Source organism: Juglans regia, chromosome 1 (assembly GCF_001411555.2).
Source record: "Juglans regia cultivar Chandler chromosome 1, Walnut 2.0, whole genome shotgun sequence".
NCBI lineage: Eukaryota > Viridiplantae > Streptophyta > Magnoliopsida > Fagales > Juglandaceae > Juglans > Juglans regia.
The window spans coordinates 1,928,355-1,953,513 of NC_049901.1; the positions used below are offsets into that span (position 1 = coordinate 1,928,355).

At 37.6% G+C, this 25,159-nt stretch overlaps 6 protein-coding genes and 1 non-coding gene across 7 annotated transcripts; 3 read left to right on the top strand and 4 right to left on the bottom strand.

The window, feature by feature from the left end:
* Positions 1-1,325: 1,325 nt before the first annotated feature.
* On the top strand, positions 1,326-6,940 carry LOC109012347 (probable serine/threonine-protein kinase At1g09600). Its single transcript, XM_018993931.2, has 8 exons — positions 1,326-2,435; positions 2,914-3,198; positions 3,550-3,867; positions 4,096-4,323; positions 4,448-4,548; positions 5,308-5,404; positions 5,500-5,781; positions 6,212-6,940. The coding sequence occupies exons 1-8, from the start codon at positions 1,992-1,994 to the stop codon at positions 6,356-6,358; spliced, it is 1,902 nt and encodes a 633-aa protein (XP_018849476.1). The 5' UTR covers positions 1,326-1,991; the 3' UTR covers positions 6,359-6,940.
* A 109-nt stretch (positions 6,941-7,049) lies between these two features.
* On the bottom strand, positions 7,050-11,089 carry LOC109012348 (UPF0301 protein MAB_4928c-like). The gene is made up of 3 exons (XM_018993932.2): positions 10,661-11,089; positions 8,457-8,602; positions 7,050-7,886 (listed from the first exon to the last, which is right to left on the bottom strand). Exons 1-3 carry the CDS (start codon positions 10,884-10,886, stop codon positions 7,209-7,211), a joined length of 1,050 nt encoding a protein of 349 aa, XP_018849477.1. The 5' UTR covers positions 10,887-11,089; the 3' UTR covers positions 7,050-7,208.
* A 784-nt stretch (positions 11,090-11,873) lies between these two features.
* On the bottom strand, positions 11,874-15,808 carry LOC109012349 (queuine tRNA-ribosyltransferase accessory subunit 2-like). Its single transcript, XM_018993933.2, has 10 exons — positions 15,528-15,808; positions 14,962-15,136; positions 14,712-14,870; positions 14,192-14,285; positions 13,666-13,736; positions 13,293-13,344; positions 12,738-12,786; positions 12,510-12,647; positions 12,289-12,408; positions 11,874-12,203 (listed from the first exon to the last, which is right to left on the bottom strand). Exons 1-10 carry the CDS (start codon positions 15,725-15,727, stop codon positions 12,068-12,070), a joined length of 1,194 nt encoding a protein of 397 aa, XP_018849478.1. The 5' UTR covers positions 15,728-15,808; the 3' UTR covers positions 11,874-12,067.
* A 705-nt stretch (positions 15,809-16,513) lies between these two features.
* Positions 16,514-18,297, top strand: LOC109012350 (glucuronoxylan 4-O-methyltransferase 1-like). Its single transcript, XM_018993934.2, has one exon. The coding sequence runs from the start codon at positions 16,897-16,899 to the stop codon at positions 17,779-17,781; it is 885 nt and encodes a 294-aa protein (XP_018849479.1). The 5' UTR covers positions 16,514-16,896; the 3' UTR covers positions 17,782-18,297.
* Positions 18,298-18,914: 617 nt separating this feature from the next.
* Positions 18,915-21,280, top strand: LOC109012353. Its single transcript, XM_018993939.2, has 3 exons — positions 18,915-19,297; positions 20,207-20,321; positions 20,973-21,280. The coding sequence occupies exons 1-3, from the start codon at positions 19,064-19,066 to the stop codon at positions 21,044-21,046; spliced, it is 423 nt and encodes a 140-aa protein (XP_018849484.1). The 5' UTR covers positions 18,915-19,063; the 3' UTR covers positions 21,047-21,280.
* LOC109012352 lies at positions 20,972-24,928 on the bottom strand. The gene is made up of 6 exons (XM_018993937.2): positions 24,763-24,928; positions 24,549-24,625; positions 23,796-23,940; positions 22,696-22,824; positions 22,322-22,546; positions 20,972-21,653 (listed from the first exon to the last, which is right to left on the bottom strand). Exons 1-6 carry the CDS (start codon positions 24,886-24,888, stop codon positions 21,513-21,515), a joined length of 843 nt encoding a protein of 280 aa, XP_018849482.1. The 5' UTR covers positions 24,889-24,928; the 3' UTR covers positions 20,972-21,512.
* An 86-nt stretch (positions 24,929-25,014) lies between these two features.
* On the bottom strand, positions 25,015-25,088 carry TRNAI-UAU. Its single transcript has one exon. It is a non-coding gene; the product is annotated as a tRNA-Ile (tRNA).
* Between the last annotated feature and the right edge of the window lie 71 nt (positions 25,089-25,159).

A 25,159-nucleotide genomic window follows, 5' to 3' on the forward strand; every position in this document is an offset into this window, starting at 1 on the left:
GGCTGATCAACACCATGAATACATGCATGAGGGCTGCGATCACATGTGTTGGTAGCAAGCTTATGTTGCGACGAGTGGAAGAATTTTCTTGGATTTTCCTGCATCGTGCATGAGTTGTGCACTGCTGAACTCTGAAGCTGTTTTGTCGAATGTAACCCCAAATTATGAGCACCTGTCCCTCCGAGTGACTCGTTTTCTTATTCCATTCACCCGGAAAAGAAATTAAAAGAAACTTGCCTGCTTACTGAAGTTCAATTCAAGGTCTCGAATTCCGGCCAAAGAAAAAGAATGCAAGAAAATAAAAGACAGACTTGATCGAGGAGGGAAACGAAAAATATTCCAAATGTATTTGAATAATCCGATTCGATATCATGACAAAAATCCCATATTGGCTAAGAACGGTTTGCTTAATTGCTAATTGCTTTTTACTTATTTGTTTAGCTTTTAATTCAAACAAATTTGGTGTATTTATTATATCCGTCAACTATCAAATTATTTAAGTTTGTACATTCGGAATGTGAATACGCTTGGAGTTAGAATTATCTTTTTTATTCCATAAATTTTCTTAAATTTTAAAATGTTTTTATAACAAAACGAAAAAAAAAAAAAAATCTTGTTGCAAGCGTTTGGTGCAAATAGAGCTGACGTGAAAACTACTCACCCAAAGTCCCAAATTCGAAATATTATCGGATTGTGAGAGAGAGTTGATGAGAGAGCGATTGAGTTGATAAGAGAGAAAGATTGAGCTGATGAGAGAGAGCTGGTGAGAGAAAGAAAACCCGAACGGCTTGAGGAGCGAAGATAGAGAGAGTTGATGAGAGAGAAAGAGCACTAATGAGAGAGAGCTGATGAAAGAGAACACATGCGTTTAGAAGAAAAAAAAATAATATACATCTAACGTGATATGAATAACTATATATTGATTATATCTAACGACTATATATAAAAAAATTGAAAAACAGACTATTAAATTACAAGTGCTTAATCGATCCAATCACTAGTAAAAAAGGCTTTTAGAGTAAAAGCTGGAAGATTAGGCACATCTTATGTTAAAATCTTATTGGGATTGAAACCAGAAAATTAAAATAATAAGAGAAATGCCTGTGAGACTCCGAGACTCGTCTCTCTCACTGTCTCTGCCTCTACAAGAAACGATTTCTTTCCCTTTCCCTGTAAATAGATATATGCATATTCTGGCACACAGAGAGAGAGAGAGAGAGAGAGAGAGAGCTGGGTCAGCCAAACAAACTCCAAGCTGTCAAGTCCCAAAAACGTTCGGTCTTTCGCATTTCTAGGCTTAATACCTCCCGCAAGCCTCTCTCTCTCTCTCTCTCTCTCTCTCGCCACATTGCAAATCAGACAATCTCCAATACTTTTCTCTTTTTCTGTTTTTTGGATTTTCCATTAATGTCCTCTGCTTCGTTCCATCTCTAATCTCAACCTAAACAAAAGGAAAAAGAAATTAATTTTGACTCTTTTGATTGATTCTTCAACTGAAACAAAGCAGAAAAGGCCTGCCAACCAGAAACTCCTGCGCATCAAGAACATTTCTTTTTCTTTTTCAGGTTTTCGTGTTTTACAATTCTTTGGTTCATTGATTTCCTCTCCACCTCTACTTTCATTAAAGACAGAAACTTTGCAATTCGGGTTACTAAGCTCGGAGCATTTTCAGTCCGAAGAGACTTATGGGACTTGGGCCGTAATTTCCTCTTCTCTGAAGTTTCTGGCAAGGCTAATCAGAATGCAGAGCAATCAGAAGTAGGTCGAATTTTGATTATGCAAAAAGAATCAGAATTCTGATTCTTTTACTAGTATGATTGATTTCTTGGCGGAGTTTTGGAGTACCCAGATTGAGAACTTGAGGATATATGATCAGCTGAAACGGGAAGGTCTGTCTTTCCCAGGAAAGTTACTGGTTTTGCCATCTGGTTGATGCTTACAACTTTGCAAAGGGGTTATTGTACATATCTAGAACATTTGGAGGTGAGAATATGGGCTGCATTTGCTCTAAAGGAGCCTCAGCTAAGGAAAAAGTTGATGAATATGAGAGAGGGAAAGAGCTTAACAAGTCTTCTGCACAATTGGTGCCTACCGCTTCCTCAAAGAGAGAGGGTGGAGGGCTTGATGGCTCATTGCGTCCAGTATCTGGAACAACCTCACAAGCGAGTTTGGGGTCTCTTATTGCATCAAACAATGAAGTGAAGAAAACGATGGTTGTGGATAGACCGAGCAATGACCATCATCAGAGAAGGGCAACGACGGATATGGGATCGAGTGGAGGTCATCTGGAGATGTCTAGGATTGTTAGCATGTCCCATGGTGTTAGAGGGGAGAAAGTTACAGCAGGATGGCCGTCTTGGTTAACATCCGTGGCAGGAGATGCCATCAAAGGGTTGGTGCCCCGACGAGCAGAGTCGTTTGAGAAGTTAGACAAAGTTAGTTTTAATTTTATGTTTTCTTTTTATTTCTCCTATTTAGTGCAACATATGTCTTCTTTGATATGTTGCTGATATATGATTGTTTCTTTTGTAGAGATAAGACCTCTAGTTTGTTAGTGGTCCTCTGTGGCTGGTTTTTTGAGACAGCTTTCCTCTTTATTTGTCTCATAAAATCCTATACAGTTATCATATATTGATATCATTTTCTTTGAAGTTCATAATATCTGTTTAAGTGTAATACTCATGAAAGTAAAAGATATTAGTAGAACAGGACAAGCTTATATACGTACAAGATAATAAAATGATTGGCATCACGTATTAAAATGTCACATTCACAATTTGTACATGCTCAGGGGTTAACGAAACGAATCTTTAAGATTTATGTTAAAATTATATAAAAAAAAAATTGATTTATAGTTACATGCTCGTTCAGTCTCTTATAGATTAATCTTCAATCGGGACGCTATTAATGCAGATTGGACAAGGAACTTACAGCAGTGTTTATAAGGCTCGTGACCTTGAAACTGGAAAAATTGTCGCATTGAAGAAAGTTCGATTTGTCAACATGGATCCAGAAAGTGTCCGTTTCATGGCTAGGGAAATCCATATTCTGCGTAAACTTGACCATCCGAATGTTATGAAGCTCGAGGGATTAGTTACCTCAAGGATGTCAAGCAGCTTGTACCTTGTCTTTGAATACATGGAACATGACCTTGCTGGGCTTGCAGCAACACATAGCATCAAGTTTACGGAACCACAGGTACCTTTGATTCTTGCTTTTGCTTTTAAAAACACTCTGTGATTTGTCCACACCTTGTGTTTAGAGCCAAAAAGGAAAAGTACTGATGACCTTCCAGATTTATCTTTGGCCTCTAATATTGTAAGCCATTTAATTGTATAGTTTTCACTGTCCGTTAAAAGGTTTCCCAATCTCTTCTTAAACAATCAAACGTGTAAGAATCTACAGCGATATATGGTGATTTTGGTGTATTTTCGTAGTTGGAAAAAAACTGACATGAAATTTTCTTTTTGTTTATTCGATTAAAGTCACACACTCGTTTGCTTGCATTGATGCTAGTCTAAAATGGATATTTATCTGTTGCCCTCTCAGATTAAATGTTATATACAGCAATTGCTTAGTGGTCTTGAGCACTGCCATAGTCGTGGTGTCCTCCACCGAGACATCAAGGGTTCAAATCTTCTGATAGACAACAATGGAGTTCTTAAGATTGGAGACTTTGGTTTGGCCACCTTTTATGAGCCTGATCAAAAGCAGCCATTGACTAGTCGTGTTGTAACTCTGTGGTATAGAGCACCTGAGCTTTTACTTGGTGCTACAGAATATGGAGCTGCTGTTGATTTGTGGAGCACTGGTTGTATTCTTGCAGAACTGTTTGCTGGGAAGCATATTATGCCAGGGAGAACGGAGGTAATCTCCTTTACGTTGAATTATTTGGGTCATATTAGACATACTTCTGAGGGTTTAAGGAACATTTCCCTTTCAGATGTAATACCGTACTTTAAATACACATGCCTGACAATCAACATTGATAACTAAGAGCATGCTCTAGGTATATAGAACTCATGCTTGTAATATAGCAATTGTCATCTCTTAACTTCAATTATTTTTAACTAAAACCATCCAACTTTTTATCAGGTGGAACAAGTGCACAAGATTTTTAAGCTTTGTGGGTCGCCCTCTGAGGTCTACTGGCAGAGATCAAGATGGGCTCATGCATCTAGTTTCAAACCTCAACGCCGATACAAGCGCTGTGTTGCTGAGACATTCAAAGACTTTCCTTCTTCAGCTTTGTCTCTTGTTGATAAACTTCTTTCAGTAGAACCAGAGAATAGAGGATCAGCTGCATCTGCACTAGAAAGCGAAGTAACTTTTGAGTTCCCATTAATTCATAGACCTTATCCCGAACTTGGGATACTTTGCTAACCTTATTTATGATTTTATTGCAATTATTGGGCATTTGTGTATAATGTCGACTTTTCCATTTCAGTTCTTCACAACAGAGCCCCTACCTTGTGACCCATCAAGTTTACCAAAATATCCTCCAAGCAAGGAGTTCGATGCCAAGCTTCGAGACCAGGAAGAAAAACGGTATACTATTGTGGCTATTCTCTCTCTCTCTCACATACAGAAGCAGAAACTAAATTGTTTGATTCGTTGATCCATGAATAGCTCAAGCCCTGTTTAATGTTTTTACTTCATCAAAAAAGACGAATATACTCTCCAAAATGTTTTTGCTTCTGTGATATGTCATAATTGCTGACACATAAGATGCTATCATAGATTGAACTTCCAAGCAATGCTGGTGATGATTTAATTCTTATACTTTCTAGCATTATGTTTCCCTAATTTGTTTTTACTGAATTGTTTTTTTATTTGGCCACCTGTTCTTTAGTAGGTTCTCTCCATGTGTCATGATTTTGTGGTTGATGGACCATACACATTTTTAGAAATGTGAGATTAAGGTCAAATTTGCTATCTCATGTGCATCTGAATTACAAGAACAGCAATGAACTGTCTCTTGGGGTGCATTTGTCAGTGTATCAAATAGATATATCTGAAACTTTAAACATTCTTGTGTAGTGCATTTCAAACTGTGTTGCCTCTTGCAAATAAAAATGCCAAAGGAAAAAGAAGTATTTTAAAACTTGTACAGGAACTTATTATTAAAGCTGCTTGGCAGATGGCTTTGGCTTGGAGATATTATTTACATGGAAGACTTAATTCCAACATTTTGCAAAGCTTGATCGATGAAGTCATTTTTCATAGTATCTTTTTGAGAATTTCAGAAGGTTATGTGTTCAACATTTATTTGGACTTCAGAATAAGTGCACTCTCTTTTAATTTCAGGCGAAAAGCTGAAACAGTAAAAGGACGCGGTTCTGAATATGTTAGAAGGGGCTTGGGAGATACCAAGGTAGTGCCAACACCAGAATTCACTGCCCAGGTAGTTATTTATTTTAAGGCTTGAAGGACTACTATTTATTATCCTTTTACTTTTCATTTATGCCTTCACTCATATGGCAAACATAAACATGGCAGGGACAGTCAAATTCCAAAACCTCGAGTCACAAGTATGATCCCCTGGAGGATGGTGGGTCTGGTTTCCGGATGGAACCACCTAGAGGAGCAAGCCAGAGTGGCTACTCTCATTCTAATTCAATGGTACATCCTAAAGCAGTAGGATCATCATGGAATAAGACGGCAACACCTGCAAGAAACAATGGTGACTCAAAGATGCAGAAATCTCACATGCTCCCTGCAGCTCCAGTCCCATCCAACTCTCCTCTAAAGAAGGATGAAAGGATGTCTGGAAAAGAAATGGTAAATAATCAGCTAACTCTTCAGCTCACATCCCCTACTTTAAGTTTACTTGTTTAAAATTTGAAAGAACATGCACAAGGGTAGATAGACAATTTGAAAATAATGCACAAATTCTTCAGACGGTTAAATAAAATGTGAAGGGCTAAATACGTGTGTTGAACATGTTCTATAATCACTATGTTTATATCTCCTTCATGAAGCTCAGGAAACTCGTGAATGAAAAACTAATACTTAGAAAACGTGATATAAAGTCTAGAAGTTATACTTTCTCTATTCACATTGTATTTCTTCTGTTTGCACTCTCCTCTAAGTTAGTGAAACCAAGATTTCATATTAATCTATATCCATACAAAAATTTATCTTTTGCACACGTCCATTAGCTGAAAATTTTCCATCGTGAAGAACTACTGACTCCCTCCTTTGATTGCAGGGATATGTACCAAAGAAGAACAGAATCCACTACTCTGGACTATTGATGCCGGCTGGGGGAAACATTGATGACATGCTCAAAGAGCACGAGAGACAAATCCAACAGGCAGTACGTAAAGCACGCCTTGACAAGACAAAGGACCAATAATAACAATAATAAACTAGGATAATTACCATTAAAAAGCCCGCCAAAGTCTTTTGGGGAAGGGAAGCTGGATACTCTTCTTCTAGCCTTCGTCAATTTTTGCGACAAAATAGTTGCTGCTATTAGGATGTAAGCCCGCATTGGGCTTGTTGATGGATGGATCACCAATGGCTGCAGATATTAGTGAATGTCAATATCATAAGAGGGTGTTGGTCTCAGCGGACATAATCACTACCGTTTGATTCATGTTATATCAAATTCTTGGCCTGCCTGCAGCTCCTGCATCATTAACCATGCTTGCATTCCTTCGCATGCTCCTACAAAGATGTGTTGGAATTGTTCGAAGTTTGTTTATTCAAGTAAAAGATGCATATTTTCCTGAATCCCATTCTGATCCCTATTGACTTGCTCTCTTGCAAACTTGTGGGGATTGCAGTGGCCGCCTCAAAGAAGGCTCTGATTTCTGTTCCTAATGCACGCCTTTGCTATCAATGTCATATAAAAAAGTGCACCAAACACAATTGCATTTCGACGAGGATTTTTAAACAAAAGGGATCGCTAAAGTCCTGCTCGAGGGATCACTATACAAAAGGTTTTATACGTTTAACGTAACCTAGAGCGTCATTACGTACAAAACCATATATTTCTAGGTTTTCTAATTAAAAGAAAATAGATCGGGGAAAGACAAAAGAAGTAAGTGTTGTCAAAAAGCTGAGAGGAAATCTTTCCATTTGAAAAGCCAGAGAACTTCCTGTACAATTGGCTTTACTCATAATTTGGTTACATGTCTCGCTTCAAATTTGGGATCGTTTTTTTATTTATTTAGTAGGCATCCATAGGCTCATCCAAATAACTACATATCTTGCTTAGGTTTCCGGCTCAGTTCTGAGTAGTGACCGCCCATTAGCTGCAAAATCTCCTCCCACAAACCTTCCGATGAAGAATCAGATAGACACCCACCAATCAAGTTCGAGCTGCAAGCAGCCACATACCAGTAATCAGATTCAATCTCCTCTCTCAATTGGTCCAGCTGCCAACCAGCATAACCAACAAAGAATCTGAAATCCTGAGGCTTAAGAACACCCTTCTTTACCAGCCCTGCAGCCTCATCCAAACTGTTTCTAGCACCAAAGCACAAGCCAGGGATCACCTCTTCAAACCCAGGAAGCTTCGGTTTTTCCCCAGATTTTAACAAAAACATGCTTGCCTCAAGAGGCCCACCAAAATGCAAGGAGCAATCAGAAAAGGTGGTTGCTAGATCAAGGTTAGTGGGCTTCATGTGTTTGATCCTTTTGTGAAGAGGGCGGTTGATGACAACCCCAAACGGGCCTTCTTGTGGGTGTCTGGTTCCAGATCTGAGAAGGAGAACAACAGTTCTTTCAAAGGTCCGCACTCCATCAAGTTTTTCTGTGGCGACAAGGACACAGCCAGTTTCAGGTACTGGAATAGGATGGGCCCATTTCAGGCCGAGAGATTTGGACTCGTGGCGTTTCACACCCTCACCGTGAGCGTCAGGCTCTGCCTTCTCCACCTGAAAATAATCAAAGTAAAAATTTGAACTCCTAGGAAAAACAAAAGAATAAATTTACATTTTATGGAGCATGATTTACAATTATCCATTACACATGTAGACAAAGGGCGGAGCTGAAAGTGGATTCCCAAGCACCTCATATGCATAGAGGCCACCCTTATTTAATTGGACTGTCTAATCCAATATAAATCACGATTACAAACAGGTTGATTTGTGCCAGGCAGCAGAAGTGAACAAACCCAAGAAAAATCTGATTACAAGTGGGTGAGTGACCCAACAATCCAGTGAAGTGCTGGCTCATAGGGCATGCCAGAAAATCCTTTTGAGAACTTTTCAAATTATCTTCCTACATGCGGAAGCCCAAAATCACTAACAACAACCCAACAAGGACAAAACATATGGTAACCCATCTAATACACAGATTGGCAGTTGGAAGCTCTTATCTCACCACCTTAATAGTGTATACCACATGGAATAAAACACAAAACACCTTTAGGACTCAACAATTAACACCTTTAATTTCAGAAAGGCAACAGCCATACGACTCATTCAAGAAAAAAAATACATTACCTGCTCCCAAGCAAATAAACTTGCTCTGAATTCCCTCCAGTCCGATTGCTGGGATTTATTTGAAGCAGTGTCATTGGATCTGTTTCCATCAGAGGAGTTGTTTCTTTTCACACCATCTCCTTCTGGAATAGATCGATCACCATCTCCTGTATTTATTCATGAGAATGGAGTATTATCACCTAATGAAATTTAACATTTAACACTATCTTGCAATAATGTTCCATATAGCATTGAAGAAGAACACATTCCGATTCCAAAATTGAGAACCTGGAATCAATTCTTAAGAACAACAAGAAATAGTCCAAACTCTCATAATCCTCAATCAAATTGTTTCTAAACACATGATAGAGTTATACCTATTAGAAATTTAAAAGGAATATAAAACAATAAAGCATCCACAAACCGAAAACACACCGCTCTAATAATGGAAGAAAGGCCAATTAGCTAATGCAAAGATTTAAACAGCATAAGTCAGACTACATAAAAATAGAATATAACACTTTAACACATTGACGAGAAGCAAAGTAGTATTGGTTAAGGACGATATCTAAGAAAGAATCCTAAGATTGATTAGTCATATGCAAGAATCACCACCAACTATATGTGATGTGAGTTATGTCTTACATGCACAAGGTTCCCCAGAGGCAAGAAGAAGACCTTGAAAAAGAAGGCTGAAGTAGTACGCAAAGTTGTACAATAAAAATAAAATAAAATTACATAGAGGAATCCAAAAGCGACATGTATACTTGATTTTTGCATTATCTTAAGAAAGACACACAGCATGTCATCATCTTGCATTAGGGGTTTGGAAGGGAAACCATCAACGACTCAACATGTAGTTGATTACAAGCTTCGATGTTTCTTTCATGTTAGAATCATCCCCATCCAAATGTTTCCACACAGAAACAATATTAAAGCAAAACTAACTAGACATGATTGAACCAAAGTGTTATTACTATTATGAAAGATTCATCCCATATTGTCCCTGTTTCAATATTCCAGCAGTTGTATTTTATAGAGTATCATTGACTATTGCTAAATGTGAAGAATGTATAAATAACTGCAGATAACTTTTGTAGGAAAACAGTTGAACCACACCACAAGTCTGAAGCTTTAGAAACTGCATGGAACAATTAAGAGGCAGTTCAACGGGTAGATGCCCGCATTATGCAATGGTTGGCTTCTTATCAAACAAGAGATAAAGTGCCGGTCCCTTGTTCCAAACAACCAGTCAAATTAGCTGGCTTGCCCAATCTTCTTAATAGGTTGATTTTAGTTGTTCATTCATTAATTTGTAATCAAGAATACCTTTAGAAACCAGCTCTCCTAATCTAATCAATCTCCTAGGTATAAAAAAGATGAAGTCTACCATATGGAAGAACTAAAAATTGTTGCTGTCCCAAGAACTAAAAATTGTTGCTGTCCCAAGGTCAAGTTCTTTCGGGAGACTGAAAAGAAAAATTCCAGAACAATCCATTCTGCTTCAGGAATACTGGGCCTGACCAGCTCCCCATCATTGGTCAATATAAGAGATCACCTCTCCAAATTAAATTATTAAAACTTCTAAAATAAATAGCAGATAAACAAAAATAAAAAGAGAGAAGAAATTACAAGAAGAGCTTGAACATGTAACGAAGCATTCAACTTTCAGCTTAAAGTAAAGTAGTCCACTCAGCTAACCATTCAACCTGCACATATTTATTCTAGACAATTCAAAATGTTTGGATGATCTGGATCAGATTTTTTCTGAGATAATAAATTACTTCTCCAACAAAAAGGACTTTTTTTTAACCAACTTTCAAAGAAGTCCTCAATGCTAAACTAAAAATATACCTGATATTCAATTTATGCGATGTATTCTGGTTAACACAAAGCCTAAATAGGATTGATTTAAGTTTCTACTTTTTGTTGCCCGGCTCTTTTCAAAACAGAACTTCGACAAATACTAAGTACTTTAAAATATAGGTCTTTAATGTAATTATAGTTCTATCTCCCCGGTTATGTCAGCTACCAAGCAGAACTAAAAGTCAACCTCGGAAACCTCAAAACGAAATTCACACAACACATCAATCAAACCGAAACAAACCCATAATTGAAAACAAATCCGAAAGTCCCAGGAACCGAAATCCACGATGATTGCACGCGAACTCTGGAGCATAGAAATAAAATATAAAAAAAATTAAGAGGGAAAAAAGGCCACATACCATTTTCGTGATTATTCTTCGCCATAGCTCTGACAACCAAAGAAGAAGAAGTGCAAAGCCTGGGTCTCCTCAAAACTCTGATCTCACACAACCCCCAATCCTCTACTCTGGCAGAAGAAGTGGCTTTTCTCCCGAGGTTCCAAGACATGGGTTTCTCACGAAACGAGTTTCTGAGCAAGAGAGGGGTTCGAGTGGAGTTCTTGACATGCACGGCCCACAGATCCATTCCTCCACAAAGACTTTACCGGCAAATGAACTCGAATTTTCTGGGCTTTCTCAGTCCCTCTCTCTCTCTCTCTCTCTCTCTGAGACTTTCTCCCTTTCTCTCTGACGTTGGAAACGATGAGAAAGAAAAAGAAGGGTGAGAAAATCAGTGAAGGATATATATATAAAAACAAAACGCAAATACAGAGAGTGAGAGAGAGATGGGAAAAAGAAAGATAGGGAGATAAATATGCTTCATTTAACCGAATTGTTTCTGTGACTGTGTTGGGGATAGTGACGGGTGTGTGCGTCAGTGTGGTGTGGAGGATTTTTCTGTGCGCAGTGTACGCGCACGTTAGAAACACTTGGCATTGTGTCCTATAAATGTACGCCGGCGCGTAAAACTTAGCTGACCCCACACTTCCGATTCTCCGAAGACCTCAAGTCTTTTTTTTTGTTGTTTTCTTCTTTCCGGTTTTGTTATTTATATTCCTATTTACTCCTTTGTGCTGTTTTTCATTTGATGTGCATAAACGACAAGTAGTTCATAGTTAAATAGAACTAAATGCAAGATTTTTTTTACCATTTAGAAAATGGTTTTTTTTTTTTCTTTCATTTATAGAGATGCTTTACAAACTATATATATATATTATTTTCTTAAAAACAAATCATATAATTTAATGAAGAGATGAGAATGCATGGCTTGTCAACAATTAAAATATTAAATCTCATCCAATTCGTTGGTTTTTCGCAAATGAAAGGAATTAAATTGAAAATTGAATAAAATATTATTAAAATATATATTTTTTAATATTATTTTTATTTTAAGATTTAAAAAAATTAAATTATTTATTTTATTTTGTATAAAAATTTAAAAAATTTGTAATGATTAGATAAAATAAGATAAAATAAATTGAAGAGAGTTATGAAAACATTAAATAAATCTCACACGGCCCTATATATATATATATATATATAAATATATATCTTCAATGGTCTAGATATTTCAGGCTACAATCTGTTCGTCTCCCTTGCATTTGGACTTGCATCTTGTTTATTCGAGCAATAATAATGACGACTTTCAGGAGTTTTAATTTTTTTTTTTTAGATTAAATTCTCGATAATCAATCATTCCAAAGGTTTTTAAAATTTCGACAGCCAAACAGGCCATAAATAACTTAATTGAGCTAGTGCTCGTGTAAATTATGCATTGGCAGCAGCCACGGAAAGACAGTCACGCCTACTCTCGAGGAACTGTCGCCGAAACTGCTCAAATTTTCCTGCTTTAACTGCTTCTCGTATTGTGCGGAAGAAGCCCAGATAATGGTGAGTATTATGTCTGCAACGTCAAGAATAGAATTATCAATGTTATCATAACAATACTAACGTTTATCATGGTGATTAAGAACAATAAGATATTGTACATTTCAAGCAGAATCTGAGCCAGCATTTCATGAACATTGAGCAGGTGATTTATGTATGCTTTTGTATGGTTCTGGCATGTATAGCAGCTACAGCTTTTGACTAGTGGTGAAGCATCTTTCCTGAACAAGAACAAAACAATAAAGATCGATCACAACTTTAGCCCACAACAAAACTTGAAATATTTAAGTTGTTATGTTGAAAAGGGGATCTTATCACTTACCTGTATACTGTAGCCCTTAAATTAATCTTTGTATGGTCAACTCCGATATCACTCAGCTGAAAATCAGATTTCTTTTTATCAATTCCATCCAGCGGAAAGGTAAGTGCAAAGCCTCCAAGGGTAAGGTGATATATATACCTGCAAAAAGTAATGTAAATAATTCAAATATTGTTGAAATAAACACGAGATAGAGATGCTCAGAAGATGATAAATAGAGAAGAAACATACACTGAGTCAAAAAGATCAATGCCTGAAGCAACACCCTGCAAGACCTCCTCTGTGAGATTAATAAAAGAGTTTATTTGCTGAAAATTTATGAATCCACAATGACATATGTAAGAGCCCTACTAGGTTCACAAAGAGATTTCATGAAAGTAAGTTTACAAACTAATGTGGTATGTTAGATCTATATTATGATAAGAATAGTTTTACAATCTAATGCACCACAATGAACCACATTAGTTTGTGAGTTTTATTTTGTGAGATCTCTTTGTGAACCAATCATTTCTCCATAAATAAACAAGGATACATTTCGGTATTGAAAACATGTGTGTTGGAAGAGTTATCCTAATTATTAGTCATGAACCAACTAGGCAAATCTGGACCCGAGTCAACATCCAACATAATGATCAAGCACTGAAGCCTCAGTTCACATGCATGCTAATGTGAGATTCACTTTTTTTTTTTTTTTGGGGTGATAATGATAGAAGTAAGTTTAAAGTGTCTCCTCAGAAATGGAAAAACCCGATTAAAAAAAGGAAGCAATAATGTTAAACATGGTACCTGGAAGTCCAAGGCCACATATCAGACGCGGCTTTTCCTCTGGTAAAATATCCTGAGCATTGGCAGCAGCATTCAGTTTCAGAAACATTTGAGGAAATAATCAGTTTCAACATACAAAAAGAACTTTAAATGAATTTAAATGGTGACTGGAACATGGCTTGAGTTTGACAAACTATAAAAGATGAAATGACCCAAATGGGCCATCACTTTAAACCTGGCACAAACGTAACTAGTCACAACCACAACGAATCTCTTAACTTAAACACATGTACAAGATTTAAATTAGTGCTGAGCGATTTTGTATGCGGGACTTTCTAGAATTGATTGTGTTACAGTTTACTAATTGAAAAAAAAAAAGAGTTGTCTGTCTTACAGTAACAGCATTCAGCAGAGCAGGGCGCTCATCCATGCTTTCTCCTAGCCCAAAGCCTCCAATCCAGTAACCTGCATAAGATGTATCTAGTGGTCAAGTTGAGACAGAAAAGATAACCCCAGAGATAATTTCAAAAGTGACGCCAATCTCCTGTAACAATCCAATCAAAGATCAATATCCTATAATAATCACATAACACCTCTAAAAATGAGCATAGAAAAATAAAAAATTTTACCATCAAATAATCCAAAGAAAAGTAGATGATCTCTATTTCCTACTCTTGACATAAAGATATATGCTCTGTTTGATTCAGAAACAACAATTTCAAGTGCAACAAAACAACATAAAAAAATATATATGCTAAATGTTTGGATGAGCATATTTGCAGCCTACAAAAGAATATAGCTGCTAACATGAAAATACATGTTTTGAGGAACTGGAGAAAATAAATTTACATCATCAACTGTAATTCTAAGCAATGCTTGAATCTCCACATATAAGTTAAGAAACTGGAAAATGTAGAAACCTGATACATTTCTCCTAGCTACCTCTTGTGCACATCGTCTGCGTTCTTCTATACTAGACCCTCCAACAACAGCTCCAAAAACAGCTCCGCCTGCCTACATTTTATGGATAAATACATGTTCATCATCAACAAATGTATATAACACGGAACTATCGCATCGATCTAAAGCATGCCACCGCTGAGCTCACAATTTACCAGTTGCTCTCGTAAGTTTTAATCAGCTGATAACATTTTGTTGATCCCAAATTATATTCAGATTTACTTATCATAAACCAAGTTAGTTATCCAAATGGGGAGGGATATGGGTTATCCCACACATCATAGCTCCTGCTCAAATTGCTAGATTTCAAAACAACATGATATCGCTTAATCAGGTTTCATTTAAAATTTCAAACAGTGTCTTTTGACTAAGAATTAATAACACAGAAATATCTTTTTACGGTAACTCATAATGTTCAAATATGGGTATCAAATTACGATGTAAAAGGAGACCAGAAAGGCAAAAACGAATGGGCATTACTGGGCCTAATGCAATGCATTCATCCATCCATCTCACAGTTCGATCCACTGAGGTCTTGTTTCTCTTGTCAGATACCCATGCAGGCACTTCATCAGCCAAGGTAGCCCATAGGTTTGGCCCCAAGGAAGAGATCATTTCCATGTATTCAACAGGTTTAATCTGAAGGCATGCAGAAATATATATAAGTATTTACAAATGGACTAAAAATGTTTCAGGTTGAAGTTAATCTGTTACTATACGGGCCAATTACCAAAAGACGACCACAAGGAGTCTCAAAGGATGCTCCTAACTTGTTAGTGCTATCACAGTGAGGAAGGCAGTTAATAGAGTCCCTTGCTACAGCCGCAAGTCCATAGTCATGCAGACCAAGCATGTTATGAAGTCCTCCAACACTTGAAATGGTTTTAGGTGAAAGGCCTTCCAAGCTGCAGAATTAAATTAATGTCATACAGATTGCTCAACGACTAACTAAACTATCCTTGGTAATAAATTTATTCTATCTTGAGATTTTTTTTACGAAGTCTTCGCTCAATTTAAATCTGTTTGCAAGGAAAAGAAGTACCGCGTGACTACAAAGGCCGTGACCCCATAACTCAACACAATATCTAAGCAGGCACAATGACAAACAAATGACAAGAACTTAAACAACCCATTTCACAAACACCTTTAATGCACTTCCTATATCTGATATGTCCACTAACACAAACCAAGCAGGGAAACACGTATTGTCTATTTAGAAACGAAACCATACAACAACAAAAATAAATATATAACTAATAATAAGAATAAAAATGGGGAGGATTCGCAAATACTTACAAGTGAAGGGGACAAACTTGGAGTAGATGGGAGTCAGGGGAAGGAAGAGAGGGAAGGAGGTCAGGGGAAATGAAAACGGGCAGCCCTTTACGTGTAGAAAGCAGAAGAGAAGGTGTCTCTATTGGGCTCGGGCAGCTTCCCAGATGGAGCACCCCTGCTCGTGCCCTTCCGTTGCTCCATGCCTTTACTGCGAACTTCATGCTCTCTCTCTCGCTCGCTGACTCTGGAGGCGAGGAAGGCAAGAAAGTCTTTTATGTGGAAACTCAGTACAAACAACATTGGATTTTGCTCCTATATGGTAATCCAAAAGTTGTGCAGCATTGTGCTATTGGGTCCGCTCGACCCAGCCCAATCTCCCCACTCTGGGCTGAACAGAACCAATCTTCGGCCAGGACGAATCAAAATATTTAACAAGTTCTTGCTAAACACCACACACGGCTTACATTATATAATTTAATTTAAAATATTATTTTTAAGATTTAAATTTTATAAATTAAATCTTATGTAATGTGGATAGTGTGATTTACCTGACTTGATAATAGAATAATTCAATTAGGTTTATCCCATAGATAACTTGCAACTGTCAGATATTTTCTTGTCAACCTTAACGGGATTACAGACACTAACGGTGTTAGTGAGAAGCTTGAATGGAGTGATTGGGAATGGGTTTTGCAATGTGTAAGTAAGGAGATATAATGGTATCCAGCAGTCAGATGACCCGTTTGCATCAACAAGCAGTTCTCTGTAGGATTACCCCCAATAAAATTAAAGGATGCCAAAACTTTCCAACACTTTCAAGACATGAAGTTTCACCTAACCTATCCCTAAAGCTGGCCTTAAAAATTATCCTACTGTTTTGAAGGCTTCACATGCAGATCTACCAACCAAATTATTTGTATCGATGCTTACTTAGTCTGGCTTTCATGTCTACATCAGGCTAACTTCTTTGCTTCATTTTTACTAAATCTGAAAAATACAAAACCAGAAACCATGGTTGCCTTCATCTCTCCTCGCTACTCTTTCAAGTCACCCACACACATGACCTCGTGTCTCTATCTTTGGTCTTCAATCACAAACTCGTATATAGCAGCATTTGCATTGGATCCAGTAGCCCTCTTCACCAAGCTAGATTTTAAGTCAGTATTTTCAACCACCTTTCTATTTCCTGATCTCCAGTAACAAACCGATAAACAATCAATTCACTGTCTCCTCCTCTCCCTCAAGCTCTCCTTTCCCCACCTCCAATTAAGACTAAATTTTCGGCATATAGTGCCACCTACCTATAACTTCAAGAACACCATTATATCATCTCTCTTCTCTCCCTCTTTCTTCCCACTCTCAGAAGGAAATTCGAGACCATCAAAAAACCATGAAGTCCAAAACTCATTTGTCCGTTAATCTCAAGCTCATCCTCCTCTGTTTTTTCTTTCTCATCCTCCTCCTCTTGATAGTAACATCAAGCTTTTCACCTTCCCAGCCACCCATTGCAGAAACCCGCCTCTCAAACTCAACAAAGCCCACCCAAGAACCACAATCAACAGCATCATCAGCATGCTCATCTCACCTCACACCATCTTGCAGCAAGATCCCAACTTCCCTAGCCAACGCTCTCATCCACTATGCAACAACCAACATCACCCCGCAGCAAACCTTGAAGGAAATCTCGGTATCGGCACGAGTCCTTGCAAAGAAATCACCATGCAACTTCTTAGTCTTTGGCCTCGGCCATGACAGCCTCATGTGGACCGGACTCAACCACGGAGGTCGCACGGTTTTCCTTGAAGAAGATGAGTCCTGGATCGGGCAAATCCAACAACGTTTACCAACATTAGAATCGTACCATGTAGTATACGACACCAAGGTTCACCAGGCTGACGAGCTCATGAAGCTTGGAATGCACGAAGAATGCAAAGCTGTGAGTGATCCGAGATTCTCCAAGTGCCAACTTTCCCTCAAAGGATTCCCAAATGATATTTATGACATAGAGTGGGACTTGATCATGGTGGATGCGCCAACCGGGTATCATGATGATGCGCCGGGGAGGATGAGTGCCATATACACGGCTGGGTTGATGGCTAGGAACAAAGAGGAGGGCGAGACCGATGTGTTTGTTCATGATGTAGATAGAGTGGTGGAGGACAAGTTCTCTAAAGCTTTTCTTTGTGAAGGGTACTTGAGGGAACAAGAAGGAAGGATTAGGCACTTCAACATTCCAAGTTACAGGGCTCGCCTGGATAGACCCTTTTGCCCGTAGAGGTTTCATTCATCATTTGTCCATTTTAACTCTTTTGTTTTTTCCTATAATACTTGTTTGCTCATAGATACATCACTCGAGGGAGTTGGATCTGGGAGTTTCGCTTTAATATGTGTATGTATGTATTATCGGTTGTTACTAATTTTCTCAACTGGATGAGTTGTTCTGCATTATTGAGATTTACAGAAATTGTCTATTGCTTTCCTCGACCAATTACGACTGGGCCATAAGCATTGCCAATGCGGGTGATCCTAGATCTTCATAAACACAGCGAATTTGGGTGAAAATGCTTTTTACTGGGCATCGCTCATCTCTCTCTGTGGAAATGTTGCCGATAATAAGTCCACCTTAGCACCCCCATGCAGTTTGGTAGATGGTACAGTCATTCCTGTAAAATCGGTTCTTTTGCCGATAATAAGTCCACCTTAGAAAGTGTTGCATGTTGTAAAAGGTGTCGTTTTTATGAACAGAAATGAAATGCATGCCCAGTACTGCCCGGTGACTGTGAGAAAAGTATATTTGACGTTCATGTGAACAATTATTAAAGTCTTTATGTTTGCCATTGTATATCGATTACGACAAACAACCACTAGTCTGTGACTGTCGTGGAAAGGTATTTACCAAATCATCATCATTTTAGTCGAAAAAATCGCAAACGACAATGATAGATTGAAACAAAAAGGCTAGGTGTAGGTCTTGATCATGTCCCTTTTTCACCGGGGTTTTACCAAAGCTATTCCATGACGATGATTTTTATTGAGTAATATAATTCTTTATTTATAGTTATTTAATCGATGTAATATATTTTAAACGATTATTTACATAAAAATCAATATTTTTCTTTATAAATTTTGATAGGATCAAGTGCCAATCACCATATGTTTTTTCCGGGAAAGATTGAAAGACAAAGTTATGGCATTTATACAATTTCACTTCGCGCCGTAATATTTGTTTCCAAGTTGTAAAATTTTGTTTTGCGATATATTACGACCAAAGTTGTGGCCGCTATACAGTTTCACATCGCGGTAATAAAACAAGAAGCGGAATAAGAGTTTATGCCCGACTGGAATAGGATTAACCTGCCAATCGGGTATTGTAACATAAACAGTTACACGAAAACTCTGACCCACAAACAGAGCATGTAAGCCCACGTATCTACTGGAAACCTTATCGGTTCTCTCACCCGCAGACAAGTGAGAATTTGAGCGGCTTCTCACTTTCTCTGTATCGGAGACAGTAATCGTGTGATCGATAGTCTGTGATAGTAAATTTCAATACAATAATGGGGAGGGCGAAGAGGGAGTTGATGTCGTCGGCACCGTGGAGGGGCGAAGAGGAGGCTGCCGAGGAGTTTCGGGACGCAAAGCTCAAAGTCACGAAGCAGCCTGGAGCCGAACCGGTGATGCACGTCCCTCGAAGAAAGAACGACAAGTCCAAACGCCACGACCTTGAAGATGATGATTCCCTTGTCGAGATTGACCCCCAGCTCCGCTACAGCTTTCAGCGTAATTATCAGGTATCTCTTTGATAGTTGCTTTTCTGTTGGAATTTATTAATAAATTCGGGTACTTTCGTGCGGTCGTCAAAGGATGTTATATCTTTTTGCTTACGCTATCGGGAGAGTTCTTGATTACTTGCTTGAAAATGGGTATCTTTGGTTACCGAATTCATAGACTATTGATTACTTGCTTGCCGCTGCTGAAAGTAGATATCTTTTTATCATATGAGGAGACCCTTCTGCAGACTATGTAGTTCATAGTTCATTATTTTTAAATATCAGCTAAATATGAACAATCAATATTGGGGATAACTCTGAATTCCCGATACTCATCCCGATTGGTTTTTATTTTTCTTTCTCCTTTCATGCGAATGCTAATCCCTAGAGCTTTGCTGGTTTTTCTTTTAGGAACTGGCCATTTTGTGCTTTCCAGAGGGCAGCACAAATCTTAAACTTACAGGGTAGAATGCTTGTTAGTGTATATTACTGTAAGGGTCTATCATCTGCAAAGATTTAGACCAGGTTCACCGTCAAGCCATGATCTTATCATGTTCTGAAGGCATAAAATGTGTTGTTTTTCCTGCGTTCAATTTGATTTTAGAAATTATGCGCTTTTGTGTTTCTTCAGGCAGAATATTTTTTTGATACTCTAGATGGTTAATTCAAGTTAATGAGTAAAGGCATGTCAATAGGATATATATCAATTACTTCTTATGTAGTCTAAACATTTTATGTTATGTTTTTCTATCAATTGATACTTTTATAGCTTTTCAGGGGCTAGCTGCTTGAAGTATGCAGCTTTACACATTTCTTTTTGCTTGGTGATGGAAAATATTCTACTCATCATTTGCATCTGCTTTCTTTAAATAGTTTTGTGCCTGAATATGGTCTTACTTCAGTTTGACATGAATACTCTTGTTTATACAGTTTCTTCAACGGGTATTCAGCATTGACACCGTTGTGAAACCTCTTCCACCTGCCATGGCCTATAATATCTCCCGCAACTTGAGCTTCTTCACGCGCATTTTCACGCAGTTCTTTGGTAAGTGGATTTCCATGTGCATTTCTCAGTAGTAAGATGGAAATAGTTTAATTTATCTTGTACAATACAACATTTTCAACCTTTTAGTTCGAAGGATTCTTATTATTATTTTTCCTTTTCAGTTACAAATATTTACCATTTATGTTTCCCCCACCCTCTGGCCAAATCTTTTATCTTTCACTGCACCTAGAGTTATGGACTTTTGGTATTTCTGCATCATAACAAGTATGCTTGTGGAAGTAATATAATTATTTTTAATGGCATCTACTCCTTTATCTGTTCGAAGGACTGAAGTATAAATTCAGGTAGATGGTTCTCTCTCTCTCTCTCTCTCACACACACACACATAAATATATAATAAAAGAATTAGCTAACAAGACGTAAAAAGAACTGGTACAGAGATCTTCAATGTCCACTCAAGGTACCTTATCTCATCAAACTTTTAAGCTCAGTATTTGTTGAGGTTACACCCAAACCAAAATTTTGGTTATTATCCTTTAAAAAGGGAGCTAATCTCGGTCTCATGATTGCACACAAGTTCATTGAAAGTCTGAAGGATTAGGTCTTGTGATCAAGCCCTTGACATTTTCTTATTCCATATTATTAATTTTAAGTATGCTGCAACAGTTTATGAAAATCATTGCATTGCAGATCCAGAAGGCATTGAAAAAGCCCAGAAATCACTTGGGATAGGACAGGAAGAAAAAGCTCGCCGTGTTCGATGAAGAGGGGGGGGAGTCAAGCAAGGCAGTTGAGGGCATGTAGTTTAACTCATGGTTTCTGACAGTGTCAATAATTGTTTTACAAATAAAAATGGATGATGTGATTTTACAGGACGAATTGTAATTTGATAATCATAGACTGGAAAATTTTGATTTGTTATGTGGTAATGGTGTAGTGGAATAGTCGATTATGTGATTTCATTTGAGCCAAGGCTTAACGCATCGAAAATTATAGTATATTGATTGATTTTTCGGTACCTTATTCACACCACTTAGTGGCACATATACTGATATACATACAGAAAGTTGCAAGTAAAACTACTTTGAGACTAAAAAGTAAAATGCATTTGAAATCTAATCCTATATTCTATACCACATCTACTTATCCAAAAAAATATTCTATATCACATCTAAAAGTTACGCAATTGCCTTATTTGTAATGACTGATAATTGATGCGGCTGAATGGTTTTATTCAGGAGAACCTCCACGCCAGTGACCTGATTCCTTCATTCCACAATCTGATAGAAATTTCTGGTAATCCTGTTCGAGCTTGTTGTAAGCATGTGACATCTCTTCGAAAGAAACTTGAGATTGAGCCTCTGAATGGTTCTGCAAAATGTTTCCAAACAAACCAGCACTATAAGAAACTAATATAATATACTTCCTGTGTACATGAGCTTTGCCTAGTTTTGATCAACGGAATTTCTTACTTATAAAAAAAAGAAACTAATATATTTCTGTCTACCGATGCAATATTTGGTGCTTCAATGTGAGAGTCTCATTTGACTTGTACGGTCTAACAAAACACCTAAATTTCATTTTGGTACTGAAAAGGTGTAAAAGAATTGAAGATTGTGAACGCCACAACCAGTGAAACTGCAAAAATGCTTATAAGATTCTCAAGCTCTGCACCTAGAAAGGCAATAAAAGCTTCACGCTCAATATAGCATATCAACCGAACTATTGATCATAGATGTGTTAGAAACATCATGTTCAATATATTTGACTAACAAGTTAATCTTGGCTGGTCTACGCCTGACAGGCAAATAATAGTCTACAAAATCCAGCAGGAACCTTCTTTTCTTTTTCTTTTTTTCAAATCTCATTAATCTGGTGAACAAATTATAATCAAAAGATGAAATCTATATAACCCAACAAAATAGTGGTACTAACTCAGCAAAAAGTTTTGGAGGGCTCTATATGAGCACCATTACACTCAGACCATAATTTAGTCAATGAAGCCAAAGTATCATTCAGAACTTAAATTAACTGCTTACGTTGGAATGTGGACTTAACTCGGCATCCACTGAATCTATTTCTTCTATGTCACTGAGCACAGATTTCCACCGCATGCTTCTGCACCTATGATGCTGGCACTCTGATTCACTTGCAACTTCATCTTTCAACTCTCCAGCAACTCTAGTGTGAAAGGCATCCAGTATGAGTCTAATGCAAAATGCTACAAGAGGAACCAGAACTAGAAAATAACCAGTGGTTTTAGCCTGAGAATGAAATGCACAAGCATGTTGAGGTCACCAGTAATGTTTAGACAAACGTCATTAACTTATGGATGATAACAGTATAAACCTATTGAACATAGAAAGATTGAACTATCGAATTGAGGCTGCAAAATTTTAGAAGACATACTTACATGTGGTAAATAATGAGAGGATAGCACATTGAAACTCCTCTGCTCTAGAAGTCCATCCAAGATATTCAAAGATCCTAAATGATTTTCTCGTAGTTTGAGGCCCCGTAACCAAATTATCACAGTCCGAACCTGATCAGAACAAAGAGGACTCCAGCTTCAGAAGCCAACAAAGTCAAAAATCAAAACTATTTGGAATCTCTACTACCAAGGTAAAGAAGGTTTTATGAATCAACAATTGACATCTAGTGTATTATCTCCTCAGCTTCTCAGGAGCTTTCCAATCCATGTATACTGACCATCATTAAATAGCTATGTCAAGAGTTGTGTTAAGGCTCCCCTTTGGGGAGTGTGTAAAGAAAACTGCCTCAATATTCAGTCTTTAAGAGCTAAATTTTTCCATTTTGTATTCCTCATTCTCAGGTCCAACTTCATAGGCATCTGTCATTAACAACACCGCAGCTGAGATTCACTGCTGAATATCAATTGTGATCGAAAATTATATACCAAACATTGTACATATTTTGGTTCTATATTTGTACAAATACACATTACCCATTTTGGTAGAACTTCATGCTGATTTTATTAGAAAAGATAATAGCTCATGAAGAGCTCATGAAGATCAAGCATCTTCTTGAGGCGTGCGCTCTAAACAGGTTCAGAATGGAACAACTCAAAGTTATATATATTTGGAACTGAAACTGTTGTCCTCAAATCACATCTTTAATTAGATTACTCAAAAGTAGATCAAATTCATATTAAAGTTTATAATCGCCTATACCTAAAGCGCATAATAATTGCTATCTTGGAAATTCATAAGAAAATTTGTATTTAGAAGAAACCTATCGTGAGTTAGTAGCTCAATGTCCCAGAAGTTTGCACGATTCCTTTTTCGGAGGGAGATGGGAAGGAGAGGAAGGGTTAGGTAGGTGCTTCAGTCAGGTAAAGATTCTTTTGTATCGGACTTAGGTATCAGGCAAATCAAGGACAGAATGTGCCTAACTCACTCAGAGCATCTATTTCATAGAATAAAGTTATATTGCAATCACAATAATAAACAGTCAGTCATGAGAGCTTTATAATGATCATGTAGTCTTTCTCACCACTGGTGTGTCTCGTGTGGCAGAAGGAATGTTAAGGTGCTGGCCTCCGAAAAGAATATCAACATCCTTTATACTCTTATTAGCAGCGGCAATTGCATGTATTGAAACCCCGTACTGCTTTGAAATCGAAGTCAAAGTTTCACCCCTGCCAATCACATTTAGGAAAGTGAAACTGTTATCATCCCAACCGGAGCTATATTAGTTCAAACGTTTGCAATTGCTTTTCATTTCTTGACTTTATCAAAATTGCAGACTTCATTAAACCGTCCAACTTCCAACATATTAGATAGTTTGCCCCAAAATTTCAACATTCTTTCTCCATAAAAAAAAAACAAATCCCAAACTTTCTAAAATTTTCAATTCATTTATTAAAAAGTATCTCAAATCGTATAAGCACATGTTATTTACATTCGAGATATATGCATATAACCAACAAAACAATGACCACTTCAAAATTAAGAGTTATCTGATAAAGTTTCGAAATTGCAGCTGGTCCTTCCAAATAAATTCACAAGACAAGTGTGGCATGCATTCTAAATTCTGAAATGATCTACCTATTTCGTTAATAGTCAGCAAGATCCATAACTGTAAAACCCCCAAACAGAAAGTATTCATTCTGATCAGATCACAAACTGGGCAAGTATCAAACGCACGGCCAGAAACCCAAATGAGACTCCGTGAAGGCCATATTTCAAATGCCAAAATGGTTTTGCGACAAGTAAACAAAATGAAATTTTTAATCTTAAGCATTACTCTTTGATAACATGAACCAAGTAGTGCTTGGTGGGCTGTTCAGCCTTTGAGATCTCCTGAATCCGAAACCTCCATTTCTGACATCACAAAATACGTAGCTTGTTTTAAACAAGTATTCAATAAAGACTGAAGTATGAACCAAGTTGCCACTACAATTCGTCAGCAAGGAAAAAAAATGGGAAAAAAGAAGAAAAGAAACCAACATAGATTGTACCTGAGCAAAGCCTCTAAAATTATTGTGAAAGGAAAGGACAGAAGAACTCTGAGATGGGAAGGTTGGTTTTGGAAGGAGTTTGATGAAAGGAAGAAGGTCTCGTCTTTCGCTTAGCTTCACTTCCATCACACAAAACCATATCGCGAAAGATAATGATTATTGTTGTTAAAAGTCATTCTCTACTATTGTATGGTGCGTTTAACAACTTTAAGTAACGACGATTGATTTCACGACACGAGCGACTGCCGTTATTGGTCCCGGCGGGGCTCGAACCCGCGACCTTCGGCTCATAAGACCAACGCTCTAACCAACTGAGCTACGGGACCCTCTTTGTTATACACTAGAATCGTAACATAATAGACCTTATTTTCACTCTTATCATTTATTTTCCCGGATA